Consider the following 18,163-nt stretch of genomic DNA (forward strand, 5'->3'; position numbering starts at 1 on the left):
GCGAGATCACCGGTAACTTCCGAGACTTCTTGAACACAGCAGTTAAAGAAAGATAAAGGAGCTTGCCAAAATGCCTGATTATCTAGGAGATGATCAGCGTAAGATAAAAGATGACAAAACAGAAGAGGATAAGCCAATCCAAGGTAATGGAAAATAGTGACAGTTGGTTTCATGTGATATTTCATTCGTCATTTTTCAGTCATTTTAAGATGGATTCTGCTGAGTCAAGTGCTGAACATACTGAGCGGTGCCCAGTTTTCGTAAATTGTCATTCAGCATGTCACACCAAACAGCAGGCCCGTCACTTATCTCTCAAAGGAAGGATAAAAAAGAAGTCTGATAAATGTAACCTTGCTTTTTGTAAATACATGAAACAATATTTGTGGGGGCTAGGGTTGATTTGGTGCACAATTTACTTGTCAATAACAATAATCTGCATTCATCCAGGATAACTCCCCTATCACCATAACTTCAGTCCAGGTGTGAAGCCAGCTGAAAAAAGCCGGCAATTCCTGTCAACCAGTTTGCCCGCCAGAATTGGGCATAAGCACAGTAGCTCATATCTACCCATAGTCCGAGACACATCTTTTGCAGGGGCTCACATAGTCATGGCTTGCTCCCATTGGTCTCCAAAGGGACCATCGTAACCATCATTTGGGGCAATCCTTGGCCGAACAAAATTTGCACATATTCAAGTGCACATACTATCTACGTCACAAACCTGACCAAATGTAAGGAAGCCAGATTTAGCTCATTGACTTTTTCTTCTGCATTGTATTGTCATCCAGCGAGGTTTAGGGTATTCTGGTGTAAGAGTATGTCGGTCCATCATTGGAACATGACTGATCTTATCTTGTTAATCCACTGTTATCAGGTACTCAAACTACAGAAGTGCACCACTTGTGACTGTACTGCAGGTGCTGCACTAATAGTTTATAGTTCAGGGCCTCCCTGGCTGAGGTGGTTAGCATGCCAGCTTGGTGTGATGATCCAGGAGCCTCTCATCAATGCAGTTGCTTTGAGTTAAAGTCCAGCACATGCTGGCTTCCTCTCCAGCTGTACGTGGGAAGGTCTTCCAGCAACCTGCAGATGGACATTGGTTTGCCCAGGGCTTTGCTCAGTTTCCTCCCACCATAATGCTGGCTGTCGTCATATAAGTGGAATATTCTTTAGTACAGCATAAAACAGAAATCAAATAAATAAATAGTTACTGGTTTAAATTATTGGCTGCTAACGTTTGTTGTTATGAGTATTAACTTTTGTGAATTTACTCATAATGATTGACTTTCAAATGGAACTTTTCAAGCCACTTTCCAAAACCAAATATGCTGATGTCCTCTGTTTAGTTACTGCTGCAGTTAATTGTACTTTTAATTCTTACTATGTCCCATTTGCATGTTTTCAGCTCTGGATGAAGGAGATATTGCACTTCTAAAAACATATGTGAGTTTTTCCTTTGAGGATATTTGCTAAATGGACCATTCCGTTGCAAGGTTTTTAACAAATAAAGTGGCTTTTTAATTGATTTCTCAGATTGTCTAGACTTTCTTCAGGAAAACAAATTAAATGGTATAAATTGGTTGCAAGGCAAATACAAGTAATAGGAAATGATGAGCTAAAATACATATCTAGTGTTGTCATGGGGAACTAGGTCACAAGTATGAAAATATCCTAACACCTGTTGGTCTGGCAATGATGTGGCCATATCTGCATCATCTGGTACATGGTTGTTTATTTTCCAGGGAGTGGGACAGTACAGCAAAGTGATTAAAGGATGTGAAGAGGACATCCAGAAGTCCTTGAAAAAGGTCAATGAATTAGCAGGTCAGTTACAAATATGACTCAGTTATGTCAAGAGCATAAATTTTGTGAACTGTTGTATGTCATTGGTTCCCCAGTTGTACATGGGAAGGTCTGTCAGCAGCCTGCAGATGGATCCCAGTTTCCTTCCACCATAATGCTGGCAATTGTCGTATAGGTGAAATATTCTTGAGCATAAAGCACAGGTCAACTAAATATTTAATTAGTGCCAAAAGAAAAGTGAAAAAACAATATTATTACAAAATAGACATGAATGCAAGGCATAACATCATCAATTCTTGTGATCTGGGCAAAATATTTTAAGATTAAGAAAGTTTGAAACATATATTTTGCATGCATGCTATTGTGTATTCATCAAATGTTTTGATGACTCAGTCGTTCTGAATGTAATAGTATGTATACCGGGTATATACAGGTGTATGTGTTTTTACTTCATCGCATATTTATATTTTAGTCTCTTGTGTTCATATATGCATATGTAGTTTAAATCAGTTGACTTACAACACAAACCCAAAAAGTTTCCAATGTTTCTGTTGTAGGAATTAAGGAATCCGATACTGGGCTAGCTCCACCAGCTCTGTGGGATCTGGCAGCAGATAAGCAGACTTTGCAGAGTAAGTGTTGAAATTTGCACAGCATTAAAATATACATGTACTATTTATCAATGTACACCTTTTGATTCTGCTCAGGTAGGAGCCCAACTGATGAGAAGAAGCGTTTCCTTCAACTGTGTCATCACTCAGACCACCTGATCGTCCAATTGTTGCTGCTGTTGTTGTTTCTAAGTCTTTGCATATACAAGTATTATCATTGATGCGTGTATCGTGAACATAAACAAACTGAAATATACTAAAATTCAAACTTGAAGGGGGAACTACCATACCCACAGTCAACCTGTTTACAACCTGTATATACAGCTGTAACAGTAGCCAAACACGTCAAAATGTGTACTATAGAGGACCTGTTATTGCCTGTGACATTACAGTTTGCATCATTGACGAATCTTACACATGCTTCACCAAAATTAATGAATGAGTATATGTTTTCTGAATAATAAAATATAAATACCAGTAAATAAATCAATGCAGCCTTAATCTTGTTTCTTTTTCCAAATACATGTATATCATTGCTTGCTTTCAGGTGAGCAGCCATTGCAAGTTGCCCGTTGCACAAAAATTATCAATGCTGACACAGATGATCCCAAATACATCATTAATGTAAAACAGTTTGCCAAGTTTGTGGTGGACTTGGGCGATCAAGTGGCACCCACAGACATTGAGGAAGGCATGAGGGTCGGGTATGTAAAACAGTGTGTGAAAGATTGCTAAAAATTGACGACTGTTAATTCTCTCATGCTTTGGGCATGTATACATGTATCAAAAAAACATGTGTACTTGTAACTCTGAAGAGTAACATATAAGACATTGCTCATATGTGAGGTCCTGCCTGTAGTAAACAATTCGAGTATCAAATAAAATGAAAGTTTCATGTCATACATGTCAGAAAAACAAGTTGAAAATTCTTGTATGTGGGAGATTGTTTATGTTCATTGTCGCTATTATTGAAAGGCCTTTGGACCCTGCCAAGTTAGTAAACACACAGATTTCATGATTTGTGCATGTCTTAGGATATCTGTTTGGTGTTCTGCTTACGGTATTGTATAGATAGGATCAAACTAGGAGCTTGGTTTGGTCATGACAGTTCAAATGTAAAGCCCTCATGTGTATGAGGGATTTTTTTTATTGACATTACATTGTTTCTTTCCCATAGGGTGGACCGTAACAAGTATCAAATTCACATTCCACTACCCCCTAAAATAGACCCCACTGTTACCATGATGCAGGTGAGTTGTCTTTTCTACACATTTCTGTGACTGCTACAAATTGCTGCAAGCAGAATGACTTTTTCACAGAACTGCAATTCACTGAACAGCATAACCGTACCAGAGAAATAACCAGAAAAGAGTGAAAAAGATCAAGTAGTTAACTTTAGCGTTCTGCATTAATTGATGATGCGTTTATGTAGTGTCATTCCACTGCTGCACAGATAGATACTGTTTAATATAGACTTCAGATTTCATTGTAAACATGAAAAACTGCAGACAAAATTGTGTATTGTTTTCAGAATATTTTATGTTAAACATAAAAGTCGAAAGTTTCATTTTGCTCTACTTCATTTTACCACATGTGGTGGTTGTTTATGGTTGTAGGTAGAGGAAAAGCCTGACGTGACATACAGTGATGTTGGAGGCTGTAAAGAGCAAATAGAAAAACTGAGAGAAGTCGTGGAGACGCCTTTGTTACATGTAGGTGTTGTTTTCATTCAAAAAAGAAAATGTGATATGTAAGATATGCTCTCTCAGACTTATATTTATTCCTGGTCTTGATGATGTGAATGCTGATTGACCATATATATGCGTAAGCATTGACGGGGTACAAGTCCTAGGCTATGTCTTCTTCTGTGTTATTTATGGTATTGTTATCTTTAGTGGTCAAGCACAGTGGGATTGTGTTTCCCTTGTATCATATAAAAAGCTACCACATATCCAAAGCCTTCTTGATTAAAAAAGAGTTAATTGACAAGTGAATTTGATAGAGTTTCAGCAAGATTCCCATAAATGAAAATGACTAGGAAAGAGAAGGGAGCTAATTGTGGCTAACTAAATTTTGACTTTTTGTGGGAGATTTATCTCCCCTTTATGTATGCTTGATACTATAAACACTGATGGTTGAATAGGTCAAGCCCATCACAGATTTTGTCAAAATGGGTCAGCTCAGGCTGAACTTGTCATAGTAATACATGTTCTCACTTTGCAATTCAGGAGATATGTGGGTAAACTGTAACCATGGAAAGCAGGTGTAAAACACAAAACCACATGTCATTAGTTAAGAGAGTGTAGTCTTGTAAGGACTTTCTGCTACAGTTTAGCTTAATTGCAGAGAACTCAGGTAATAGCACGATAAGTAATCTAAAACTTGCCCATGATCAGGTGGCACATTTTGTCTGACTGTGAGAGTACTGTTCATCTTAGAAAGGTGTTTGGAAAGTAAGATGATATTCTGCTAGAAAAGTGTAAGTTTCAACGCCAAAAGTGATACATTGAGGCCTCTAAAAATGCTGAAATGTTAGGTCATTTGCTGTAAAATTCTATGTTATGTTAATCAATTGTTTGATACATTGTGATAAATATATTGAATGTAATGTTCTTTTACAGCCAGAGAAGTTTGTAAATCTTGGTATTGAGCCCCCTAAAGGTGTGCTGTTGTTTGGTCCCCCCGGCACTGGAAAGACACTGTGTGCTCGAGCGGTGGCAAACAGAACAGACGCCTGCTTCATCCGAGTGATTGGCTCAGAGCTTGTGCAGAAATATGTTGGAGAGGTGAGCTTAATTATTAATGGCTATCTAAGGGTCCTGGTTGTGTGTGAGACATTCAGGAGAGCATTTTGTTTTAGAGCTATGATTAAGGAGAAAGTGTTAGTTTCTGTGTCAGTGTACTTTTAATTGTTACGGTTTGGCTTTGTTGGATACTTTTTTGGGACAAGCTGGTTTCCAAGTCCAACTTAGTTTCCTCTAGCCCTAAAGCTGTACTGATGTAATATAAACAAAATTTAATAAGCAAAACTTTGGGTATGTTTGAAGCATTAAAATGGTTGATTGCTGTTGGTTTCAGGGAGCGAGAATGGTGCGAGAACTCTTTGAGATGGCAAGAAATAAAAAAGCCTGTATAATATTCTTTGATGAGATAGATGCAATTGGTGGTAAGTATAACATTGTGTACTAGGATTTCATTTAATTTTGATAAGCTTGTATCAGAGCTTGGCAATGTGCAAAACATGCCTCATGTGTCCCCATTGCCTGGGTGGGCTTTGAACACGGCTTTTCAGTTTCATCCAGATTTGTGGTTGACTGGTCTGTTCAAGTAAGTTTTTAATTTGTTGTCAGGTGCACGCTTTGATGATGGAGCAGGGGGAGATAATGAGGTTCAGCGGACAATGTTGGAGCTGATTAACCAGTTAGATGGTTTTGATCCCCGTGGTAACATCAAGGTTCTTATGGCAACAAACCGCCCTGACACACTTGACCCTGCACTAATGCGTCCTGGTAGATTAGACAGAAAGATTGAGTTTGGTCTCCCAGATTTGGAGGTAAGCCTTAGCTTAATTTGGTTCTTGTTACATTTCAGGATGTTTTACTTTTAGGCTAAAATTGGGCTGAAATAGGAATTTCAGACAATGGTCAAAGAATAAGTATTTGCAAAACCCAGCAGAAATGTTCACTCTTTTAGTGCGAACAAAAGACATGTTTACCCCACTGATACATGTATAATGTACATCCTCTCTTGGCACATCACCAATTTAGCTTATTGTAATTTAAATTGTGGCCTTAGCAAAATTTCATAGTTTCGTGCAGTCGCTGAGTCCAGCTCATGATGGCTTCCTCTCTGGCCATACGTGGGGAGGTTTGTTAGCAACCTGCAGATGGTTGTGGGTTTCTCCTGTGCCTTGCCCAGTTTCCTTCCACCATTATGCTGGCTGCAGCCATATAAATAAAATATTCTTGAGTACGGCGTAAAACATTAATCAAATAAATTAATAAATCATAGATTCGTACCCTGGTATAATTATTTAGAAATAAGGCTGTTTAAGATGCGTTTCATTAGGAGGCATGAGAAAAAAGACACTGTCAGATCAAATTCTTATTGCAGCGTCTCATCATATTATATGATGAATTAGGATGTAATAAATGATGGCTATTTGGTAATTTTTATTATGAATTTTGTAGGGGAGGTCTCACATCTTTAAAATTCATGCAAGGTCCATGAGCGTAGAAAAAGATATCCGCTATGAGCTGCTAGCCAGGCTGTGTCCCAACAGCACAGGTAAGTTTACCCTGCGAAAAAAAAAGTTAAAATCCTGCTTATACAGGTGTGACAGGTAAATACATTTATCTCATCAAGTGCAGAGGAATGGTTTCATACATGTGTGAGATTGGTGTGGTTTCCTTGCACCCGTGTTCATATTAATGAAATGTTCTTGAATTTGATTGCAATCTGCAGTCAAATAAACTGTAAACTCAAACTGACATGTATTTCCAAGCGTAAATCCTTAGCCTGGCAGAAGTAACTTCTCTTGGCAGTTCCCTTGCCCTAACCAAAAAGACCTCTGCCTTGTCTTGCAAAGATTAATATAATGTGATCTATTATTAACTCTCCCGATGATATCAAAATAAAGTACTGACATATCGAGTCAGAATCAGTCTTTTATTTTTTTGAGTTACACTACTCGTGTAATACAAAAAAGTGACCACCATGGCCATCTGTGGAAAACATTGTTGAGTTAAGTATTGAACACCAATCAAATAAATGTCAGTTAAATAAGTCTTGCTTAAGATAGATTTATTTATGTGATTGGTGTTTTACTTATATTGCACTTATACAAAGTCAACCAGCATTATGGTGGGAGGAAACTGGGCACAGCCCAGGGGAAACCCCAACCATTTCATGCATAAGCTCACTTAAGACAGAAATCAACAGTGAATCCAAATTGGTCATGGTCTTTGCTAGATATCGGCATGAAGCAAAATTTGGAAAAGACAAATTCTCTCTGGGCTATTGAGATAAATGCTGATACCAGGCTTTTTGCTTTTTGAAACATTGGAAGAGTGCCAGTGTTATGAAGGATCGTTCTGATTTTGTACAGAGGTTCAAGACAGCTGATACTGCTAAACATGTCATAATAACAGTTGTGAAATGTTTAAGTTGATAAAAGAAAGCCCAGAATGATCCTGTGTGGGATGGTATGGCTGCTCATGATCTCTAGCTTTGACACAGAATGTGAAGAAATTTGATTTGACAAACTAACTTGGCACAAATGGTCTAAGCATTCTAAGTTTTTATCTATCCAAAGTACATTCAAAAGATTTAACATTTGATCCTCTACGTTCAGACTCATCTTGCTGAAATGGAGCCCTCATTGGCTAATGTTAGCTCTCTCCAGCTTATGTTACACCTTGAGCATCGGTATCGGCATCCTATAACAGGAAAAGTAAGGTTAAACAAGATGTTAAGGGTGGTATTTTAAAAAGTACTACATGTATAACATTCAGGGTTTGCACACATGTAGAGCACAATAACATGAGAGGGATGTTCTATCGTTGGTTTGCTGTGTGCATATTAAATATCATAAATCACATAATTCATGACTTGCTGTATTGCGTATTATAATCAGTTTGACACAAAATGTTTGGGGTGGTATCTTGAAAAGTACCTGCATGTACTGAGCTCAGGTTTTGCTCTGTGCATATTAATTACTATAAATCTCTAAATTCACGAGCTGAAGTTTTGCACTTTTGTGTCTTCTTCAGATGAGTTTGGTAGCCATGCTACCAACATCTAATCTAAAAGTGTAAATGTACCTTACTGTAGAGAATAGGTATCGCACAAGTATTGAGATTTTGTGATGTATTTGAACTGGGACTAGCTCTACTGCAGCTTGTCAGGTTGTCTGATTCTTGTGTCATGTATCATGTGTAGTGAACTGAAAGTGGCACAAGAATCTGTGTTCACGATCAGTTAAAGTTTCACATTAGCTTGTTAAATTGTAGTTGTGTTGATGTTTCAGTTTATAGCTAGCGAGTCCATGTCAGTGAGTTCAGGATCACCTTTGAGGTGCATGCATATTACTAACGAGTACAAATACTGAGCCAAACTTAAGTGTATCCAACTATTTTGATAGGTAAAGAAACAGTAAATGCAACAGTGTGATATTACACCTTATGTGTAGACATCCATTAAGTTTCATTGTTTCAGTGAATAAATGAACCCTGAGGCCCGTATGCACCAACATGGTTTAAGCCATCACTTGTTTTAAGTTTGTCTTGAGATAAAAAAAATAATCCTTGATGCACCAACCTTAATTAGTTAAGTTAGAGCTTAAAGAGCTTGAATATTTCCCCTGGGGTAGGTTTAACTTTGAGACGAGCATTTGGCTGTTTGTTGCTGATTAAGAAGGATGGATTTTCTCTACGCTCTCGACGCACTAGATGGGACAGAACCACTTGAACGTATGTGTCAAGATCATTCAAATCCCTTTGACCTGTTTTGAGACGTCGACATCCACAAACGATATCGAATTTTGTCTCAGACACAGGTATAGAAGACACGGCCTTTATCTGTGTACGCAATATTTCTATTTTTAGGTTGTGTTCTGTGGCATATTTTAATTTCAACGTTGAACAGCTTCCATTTTTTCATTCGGGATTTTGTGTGCTGGAAAGTTTTCTCTTCGTGGCTCGTGGGAATGCGACTTTTGATGTCGAGGCTGAATCATGGCCCAGCTGGGTTTCTGTTCATTTAGTACAGGAAAAATAATATATATATTATATTATTGTGCATGAAATATATATGGATTGTGGATTATTATAACAGTTTTAACTGTTACGTAGTATGCAGAAATTTTTATGTCACTCTACAACAATATCATATTCTTCATTTCTATTTGAATATTGTCAGTATTTCCATTGTACCTTTTGAAAGATTGTCAAAGCATGGCAAAGCCCTAAAAAACCCATGCATGTATAAAGTTGTTTTCTGTCATGTGTATGTCAGGTCAAAGAAAAATCTACATGAGCTGGGTTTGAATTGATTTGAGAAAGGATATAGGTTATTGTCTTTAATGAGCAGTGACAAAAGCCTTATTTCACACAGTTGCAATGTGTGCAACTTACTTACCTTCCTGCTGTCAGAACTTAGTCAATGGTCTCGCTTTTCAAGCGTAGATGACCCATTTCCGCCATCACTAACATCACCATCAAAGGCTTTGTCAAGCAGTATTAGCATAAATTAGTTATATATGGAAATATGCCTCTCCATTGTACCCCCTCCTATTTGGTGTTTTTCGTGTTGTTTTGGTAGTTATTTCTTTCTTTCCATTTGCTTTTACATTTTTCCATTGGCTTTTTAAGTGGGATACATCCCATTTGGCAACACCTCGGTTATCATTGTCCAGGCGCCCTCTTTTGCACCATGGCTTCATCATCATGTTGTATGTCTTCAATCACAGATTTATAATTTTCAATCAAATCTAGTAGCAATTTTTCTTCCAGTTTAGAGAAGTTTTTGTTGCGCTTTCCTTCAAAACCCATTATACTATACATAGATATGCTATATATGGAAAGCAGTGTCATGAAAAATGCGCTATACCATACCACACGATCCGTCATATATACAACAAAGTCATCCTTAAGTTAAATACCAATGACATGAATTAGCAGTGAAATCATCTGATCATTGTTTGAGTTTGCAGATATGAAGTTAAGCTTGAGTAAAGAGATAATCTCAAGATTAGTTAATTTGAACTTAAAACGCTTGGCGCAAATAAGATTAAGATTGTTCAAATCGCAGCTTATGTAAAGTTTAGTATATCCCGACAAAAACCAAAACTTAATCTCTGTTGGGGTATATGGGCCTGAATGATGTATCAAAATAAATCCGGTATATGATGAGGTGTAAATGAAGCCTTCATTTCCCTTAGTTGACCTTATCTGCCTGCTGAATTTAACATTCTACTGTTTAAGACAAGATTAATTGCTGCCTACTGGATTTAACATTCTACGGTTTAAGACAACATCAATTTGTATATTGCTTTGAGTCTGTTTCAAACCTATTAGCACAGTTACGTGAACGACTGTATCTAATCACATAACCGACCACCCTATCGCTAATGGATGAACCGGATATGGGAACAAAGCACTTACTGTACTGCTCTACATTCGATGCCAGCAAAGAAAAAAACTGGTGCACTTGAGTAGCAAACAATCTGTAAGTTCTCCAGTCACGTAGACCACTTCTGGCAGGATATTGTCTCTGGCACGGATTCATGGATGCCAAATGGTTACACAGATCCACGATTATTTCTCAATTACCCAGAGTTATCTAAACTTTACTGAAAGGTTTCTATATTCATATCACACTGAAGTTCCTATTCATGTATGTATATGAATGTCATTCAAGTGAAGATTTGTAACTATCATTTGTTGTTCAGTATGTAAGAAAAGTGTTGGTGTACTTTTGTATGTACAGTAATGCAGTAAGACAGTGATACATGGATTAAAGTATTAAAGTTTTTGTAAACTATGATGTGTAAATTGAATCAGTGCAGACTCAGTGCATACTTCAGATATTCTGAAGATTTATCTTCACACACTACACAGAAGTGAAGAAAAATCAGATACATTTAACAGGTACTTTAGGCAGACTAAAGATATATAGCTTAATACAGGGGGGAAGCTCGTATTTAATCATGGGTTGGACTATTCTACTTGAGTCCTCCCAGGTTGAAACTTCCACAAGGAAATACCCTTTCTAACAAGCATTACCTGTCCAGAGAGGCTAGATGTGTCATCACAGCTGGCCTTCATAAGGTGTACCTGTATTGTTGGGCTGTAATAAAAAGGCTGAGGAAAGTTGATGAAGTTACAATCTGCTGAGCAGCAAGAAAGGAATTAGGTTTAGGATGTGTTGGTGATGAGCTGTCTGCAGTGATTATCTCTGAGCCTTTCTGACTAAACACTAACACTGCAGCTGTGTTGGCCCTGTCAGGAGGTGAGAAATGATCTAATTAATCAAGGTGGCCAGATCTATGTAACATGCATGTATTGGAGAGCTGGGGCATGGGTTACAAGTGTATCATCAGAGTACACTGCCAATAGTCTAAGCTTCTGACTACTAAATAAAGGGGATCAAGTTTTTTCTGGTGTCTAGCTATACATGTAAACAGCCATGTTCCACTGTCATGTTAACCCCATCTTTTCTTGAGTCATGTGGTGACTTATCCCAAAGACTATACCCAAGTACAAATATGGCATCAACCAGCATAAGTACTGAGTAGTGAAAAGGCTCCAGCCTCTCTGTCTTTTCTCAAAGGTTATAAGTATAAAGATGGTAATGGTGGCCTATCAGTCAGTATGGGTATGATGACTTCCTGTAGCTCAGGCCTCAGAATCACAAGGTTACCATCGAACTTATTCAGAACTATACAAATCACTTTAAAATTGTCGTTTTTTATATTAAAAGCTAAAAATTTTGCTTGATGTATTTTGCTAAAATGTAAATTTTAGGTAAATTATTGTACAACAAATTTTAGCTCAAATAATGGAAAGGAACCTACCAAATTTAATGACTGAAGCTTTGACTTAAGTCTAAGATTGCTTCATGATTCTGGGGCCAGGTGTAAAGGCTTTGGGGCCTACTTTTATCTGGAGATAGTGGTGATAAAGTCAAAATAATGTGCAAAATAATGCCAAGCCAAAAGTTGTTCATCAGCCAGTTGTGATTTGGTATGTACCAAAATCTCTTCAGTAAGTACATGTGGTCAAAGATGTGGATGGATATATACAGTAGCTGCATGTGCACATTGGAGTGCATGTAAATGATAGTCTGCCTGCAATAACAAGACAACAGAGATGTCCTCAAACTTTTACAGTTACATATAGCAACCAAACCCATGAGCATGGTGAGTTTAGATATCCCAAGTTTTATTCTGTTTCCTCATCGGCTTTGCATTAAATTGTAAGCATCAGTGAGTCTAGATCCAGGACATCATGTTCACTTTCTTGGGACAGTTCCATAGTTGAGATACCTCATTTTCTTTGCCTTTTGTACAGTCTGAGACATTTAAGTTTGCGAACCCAGACACCTATAAATTTCATTGCAAAATTACTTGTATCGTTGCCCTTAGTAAGACGAAATGCTGGGTGTAACAAGTTAAAAGTCAGTGGCTCTTAAATTGCCAGCAGAAATCTCTAGTAACCCATCAGAAAGACTTACCCTAGTTCTTCAACAGCCTCTGCAGCCAATGTTGGAAACATTCTGAGAGAACTATGGGGTGTAGAGAAATAATCACTTTTAGCATCATTTTCATAATAATTGTTTTTATAAATTCAACTGAAAAAGTACTTTAGTGGATGAAAAGGTTGAAGTATTACAGTATTAGTAGTACAGTTACAGTATTCCCAATATTGTTGTTTTTTCTGCTGGCTGTAGGCATTTTAGTAGCACCTGTATTCACCTGTTCTGTTGTTTACATGGTGTGTATTGCTTGAGGAACATGTATGCTTAGCGCTAACCCTAATCCCCAGTCTTGGCACATTGCCAGCACTGCCGTCTTTATCAGCTGAGCTTAACTCAGTAAACATAGCAATAAGCATATACTGTGATCAACCTCCAAATGTAAAATGGCTCTAAGATTTAAAGCCAACAATGTTATAAAATGTAAAATCAAACATACATGTACAAATTTTCCCAGAAGTATAAAACTGCTTTTGCACCAAGTACCTCAAAATGTGAAAGGAAGTGGAGACAGTCTTAAAAATATCCTAGCATTTTATATAAATAAAACTGACTGGGCTAGCGGCAGCAGTTAACCGGTACATGGGTGAAAAACGAAAATTCAGAATTTATCAGTTATATTTTTATGGCTGGAAATGTTATTGAAAACACATCTTCATCAGAAATTAGTAGCATAGGTCTGGGCATAATTTAGCTGGCTGACAGTAAGCTTTGTGATCTGTTGCATTCTTAGGTCAGTAAAAAAAGAGCTACCTGTGTTCAGCGCAGTTCAGTGTGGAAAGAAAAGCCGGGAAGATGGCTAACCAATGCCGGAATTAATTAATAATGTAACAGTTGGATGTAAATTAGTCTTACAAGCTTATGCGTTTGCTCTAATATTTCATAATTGCTATGGCAGAGCAGTGAAGAAATATGGTAGTAAAGGCAGAGATGTGTCTGACTAGATGTAAACTTAGTTTCTAATTGTTGTTGGCTTTTGTAAATAAATTCCAGTGCCGGTGCACCTGTATGACTTTCACTGACTTTATGAATAAGTAGTTTCTACGATGTAACAGTCAACCATATAAACCTAATAGTAATGCTATTGCCCAGCGTTAAGTTCATTTGTCTGTTCTTTCCTGTCAGCTATTTATTTATTGTGACCTGTTCGAATATGAGGATCATGAATGTCTGAGCTCCTCATTGCTCGTCCATGCAGTTTATAAATTTGACTCTGCTCACGAGTGCAAGTGCTGCCATGCAGGAAGTGGGTCAAAAGAATTAGAACAGGGCCCAAGACAAGTTAGACTGGCAGTCTGCCAGGTTTGACTGCTTTCCTAGCCTCTGTTCTGGCTGAAATGGGTCATTGGTTTCTGCTGTTTTCCCTGCTGTCAGACATCACAACTTTGGCAGTCAGGTTTATGGGGCTGAACAGCTGGGAGGAAGAGACTGCAGCACTTAGGGCCAGCTGAATCTTCACCAGTTCTCCATGCACCAGCAGACCTGCAACAGTGACATTATTCCTGTATTATACTTTATGAAGAACAATTTGGCATTTTCTGCTTAGGTCAACTTTTTTGGACAGATTTGCAGAGAAACCTTAATTCTACACCACAGAATTCAATAAGTTTACTTTTGTTTCATTGGATGGGAAAAAATTATGAAAAAAAGTTTTTATACCTTCTGATATTTATCATAGTGTACCTCTTGATGCTTCTGTTGTTCACTTGCTTTTCCGTGGTAAATGATCGTGGGTTTCCTCCAGGCTCTCTCTTGTTTCCACCACCGACAGTGCTGGCAGCTGTGATATGAGTGAAATATTCTTGAGTAAGGTGTAAAGCTCTAATCAATCAATTAAATAAATAAATAAATTTTGATGAATAATGTAGATTTGGGATTATCAGATGATTGATAATTCTGTAAACAAGAGAAAACCATAAGTAAATTATTTTCACAGGTTTTCTTTGACAAAATCGAACATGTTCAAACGTGGAGTCAGCAATTAAATTCAGCTCTTACCAAGTTTTTTTTTCCTCTCTGTCTGTGAATTTGAGATTCATGCTTGTCTACTTGCTTTTCCAGCTGATGTAACCTGTAAATATGTTGAACGTACTTCTTTTAGTTTCCTACACTTTGACAGATATTTTCCTGAGTAAGATTTGTTTTCTCTTCATTGCAGGTGCTGAGATTCGTAGTGTGTGTACAGAAGCCGGGATGTTTGCTATCCGAGCTCGCAGAAAGATGGCCACAGAAAAAGATTTCATTGATGCAGTGAACAAAGTCATCAAAGCCTATGCCAAGTTCAGTGCAACGCCAAGATACATGACTTACAACTAGTACTTTTCTCATTGGATTCCATAAATGGACGAAATGGACATTTTGCCGTCACAGGGAAACTTGTTCCTATATGGCCTGGAAATTGTCTGCACTTGTGTTCAGTGTGTTTTTGTGCTTGTTGATAAGCTAAGGGGTCTAGGAATGGAGTTTCATAAGAATTGGTAAGACAGACAATTGAACTGAAGGCTTAATCAGTAGCCCTGATCTTACAAAGACATGCTTTCTTCTGTGCTATTATTTAATAACGGAAACAGTTTCAATCTGAATTCAATCTGAGGGCTGGAAAAATCATCTTCAGTGGCTAACACAGCGCACAAGTTGATGGCAAAATGTATGGCCTCTTTAGTTCAGGTGTCAACAGAAAAATGGCAGTAAAAGAAAATCGGGAGTGGAATATCTACATTACCATTATCAAAGTTATTTAAGCTTTGGATGGATGAGGATGGGATGGGAAGGGAAGGGAAGGGGAGCTGGGAGGAGTCTCTAATTGTTTTTTATGTGTCCTGTACTTGACATTCAGGAATCCTCATTAAACACTCCAGACTTATCTACTAGATGGTTGTTTGAGGTTGTCTCCTTGTTGTGAACCACTTTTTAAGCAACAGTTTGATTCCAGTTAAGATAAAGGAATTGAACCTCTTTGATCTGTTTACGTTAAACTGTTCACGTTGAACTGTATTTTCAAATGTCCGCCAAGAGAGAAGATTAGAGTGTTGACCGTGCATCTTAAAAGGGTAATTCATACTATAGACTTAAACAGCCATAGTCAAATCAAGCAAATCTAACAGGTAAAAAAAAATAGTAAAATAATCAGGAAAAGCGTATGTGTGAATAAACTGAAAGACGACATCATGTGATTTAGTCACCCTTGTCATCCATTAAACTGAGTATTGATGGAAAACGGAAAACCTAGTTCTTAGATTAGTGCTGCTCAAGAGAAGTGAGGTACTAGCTGTAAACAGGGAGGTTGTATGCCAAACAGTAGGCACAAAACGATAGCAGGCCCATCTGCTGAATCGTTCCGACTGCCTGCTCCAATTTCATGGTCGTTTAGTCCCGCCTTCTGTTTATGATTCAATCCCAGGCTCACCCTAGCCAAGACGGCATCCCTCATCAAAACAGCGTTAAACATATCGGCTATTTGATTACACATTACTCATGGCGTTACTGACGGTGCAGGTTTGGTTGTTTTGGAGACCATTTGAGACTGAACATACGAACAGCTGTTAAGAATTACCCACAAAAAGTACCCTTCGATGAAAGAGGTCGTCTGCCTGTACACATCTGCCCCAGAGTCCCGTGGCTTTGAACCTAAGCCTTGTCCCTAGCACATTTCTTGTATTCGAAAATCTTCAACTCGTCGGTTCTGTTAGTCTAAAGCTACCGTCGAAGAACACTTGTGTATGGTATGATTGGCAAGGTGAACCGCATTTGTTTCCGTTATTTGTTAAATGAATTTGGATAACCTGGCATTTTTATGGGAATGTGCGCCGAAAGCTAATATGTCTTCGAACTGGTCCTTGCACAATAACAACTCGGTTACTAACCGAGTTGACAAATGTTATCTTACCATGAAAACGTTTTGTGTTACCAGTCTGCCCAATAAACGTCGTCCCAGAGGCAACAAAAAGCATACACTACACAGCTTGGCACGAGTTGCTGTAGGCGGGAATGGTACCTAATCGGACTCAAATAATAATTAGATCTTCACGGAAGTACGGGCAGTGTTGCGTGCGTGACGTGGGGAGTTTCTATTCGGAACTCGTTAGGCGTACACCAAGAGTTTGTCATAGTGCATGGTTGCTTTGCTTAATTGATGCTAACGATGGTTACTTGTGGGCTAATTGAGGACTATTTGGTAAGATTATACTTTTATAATTCAATGCATTAGTAGCATAAGTGTGACATCACTATGCACGGAGTTCATGCTGTAAGTCGATGCGAAGTCATGAGATCACTGTTTTAATGTAAAAAGCAGCGCCTGGCCCAGCACAATTCTACGGCTATGCTATGCCTTAACTTGGCGGTAGGCGAGATAGCACCAAAGCGCTTGGAGCGTGCCATCAAAATTATCCCCTGGATGTTTCTACATATAGTCTTAGTAAAACCCACTTAGGTCAATTGTTTGGTCGTTGGCATACATTGTTAGAAAACACCCGAAGATAAACGTCAAAACTCCGGTTCCATCTTTGGCCTCGCCTTGACGTGGGCATAGCGTACATGTACTCAAAGAAATCGAATTCTACCACCTGGAACAAATATTTCTAATATGCAGCACAAGTTACTGTGTCCGGTTCTCTGTCCGTATTGATTTTCCATAGAATTCCGATTACGACATAACCTTTAGCAGACCGGTATAGTAGCAATCGTAGACATTTAGTGCGGGAGGGTATGTGAATGAATGGTGATAGAGGTAGAATTTGACGTTTTCCTAGAATAGAAGTAGGCTACCGATGTTAAAACGAATTAAGCCAAACATGGCAGTGGAGGAAAACGTCGAGCCGGAGTATTGATGTTTATCTTCGAGTTTCTTTCTAACAAGGTAGGCCAACGGCCAAACACTACGTGGGTTTTACTAAATACTGTAGAAACATTCAGAGCATACCTGGGATGGAGTGCTTCAGTGCGATCTCGCCCACCACCAGGTTAAATCATAGCGATTATTATAAGTCTAGCCCAACAATTTTGCTTTTTTCTGGGCCAGCTCTATATATTATTTCTACATAAACAGCCCCATAGAGCTGTGTATGTTCCAGTCAGCAAAATCTTTGATTTTAGGCGCCGAAACTTCCTTACAGAGCAGTCCACATACAGATTATATTTTACGTTTTCTTCTTTGACAAGACAGCTCTAGTCGACGAGCCCCAACCGCTGGCGTGGCGGCCAGCTCTATGTAGTGAAGAAAAATTGCCAAAACAATTGACTTGTTTTCTCACTGTTTTGCAAAGATTGTACACCTGTTCACTGAGTCAAGATAAAGCAATGTTCTCTGTTTTTCAATGTATATAAACCAGCGGTCTATATTGGTTGTGAATAAAGTGTTCCTCACCAATGTCCGAAGCCTTACTGTATCTGATAAGGTCACCAAAAGAGCTCATACATTCTTGGCAACGAGACAAGAACCCAATCGTAAAGTTCTCATGCCCCTATCCAATTAGCTGCTGGCTCAGCTGTTACCT

General features: G+C 38.4%; 1 protein-coding gene across 1 annotated transcript; it reads left to right on the forward strand.

Moving 5' to 3' along the window:
- Positions 1 to 4: 4 nt before the first annotated feature.
- LOC135474674 (26S proteasome regulatory subunit 7) lies at positions 5 to 17,169 on the forward strand. The gene is made up of 12 exons (XM_064754227.1): positions 5 to 143; positions 1,406 to 1,443; positions 1,743 to 1,824; positions 2,361 to 2,435; positions 2,962 to 3,118; positions 3,592 to 3,664; positions 4,031 to 4,126; positions 5,036 to 5,200; positions 5,493 to 5,580; positions 5,765 to 5,967; positions 6,605 to 6,701; positions 14,827 to 17,169. The coding sequence occupies exons 1-12, from the start codon at positions 71 to 73 to the stop codon at positions 14,982 to 14,984; spliced, it is 1,305 nt and encodes a 434-aa protein (XP_064610297.1). The 5' UTR covers positions 5 to 70; the 3' UTR covers positions 14,985 to 17,169.
- Positions 17,170 to 18,163: the final 994 nt, after the last annotated feature.

The sequence above is a fragment of the Liolophura sinensis genome, chromosome 9 (assembly GCF_032854445.1).
Source record: "Liolophura sinensis isolate JHLJ2023 chromosome 9, CUHK_Ljap_v2, whole genome shotgun sequence".
NCBI lineage: Eukaryota > Metazoa > Mollusca > Polyplacophora > Chitonida > Chitonidae > Liolophura > Liolophura sinensis.

Bases quoted from the DNA above. Each gene is read 5' to 3' on its own strand.
- LOC135474674 (XM_064754227.1), top strand. From the start codon at position 71: ATGCCTGATTATCTAGGAGATGATCAGCGTAAGATAAAAGATGACAAA. The intron at 1,444-1,742 runs GTGAGTTTTTCC...TTTATTTTCCAG, and splicing joins TTGCACTTCTAAAAACATAT to GGAGTGGGACAGTACAGCAA. The intron at 3,119-3,591 runs GTATGTAAAACA...TCTTTCCCATAG, and splicing joins GAGGAAGGCATGAGGGTCGG to GGTGGACCGTAACAAGTATC.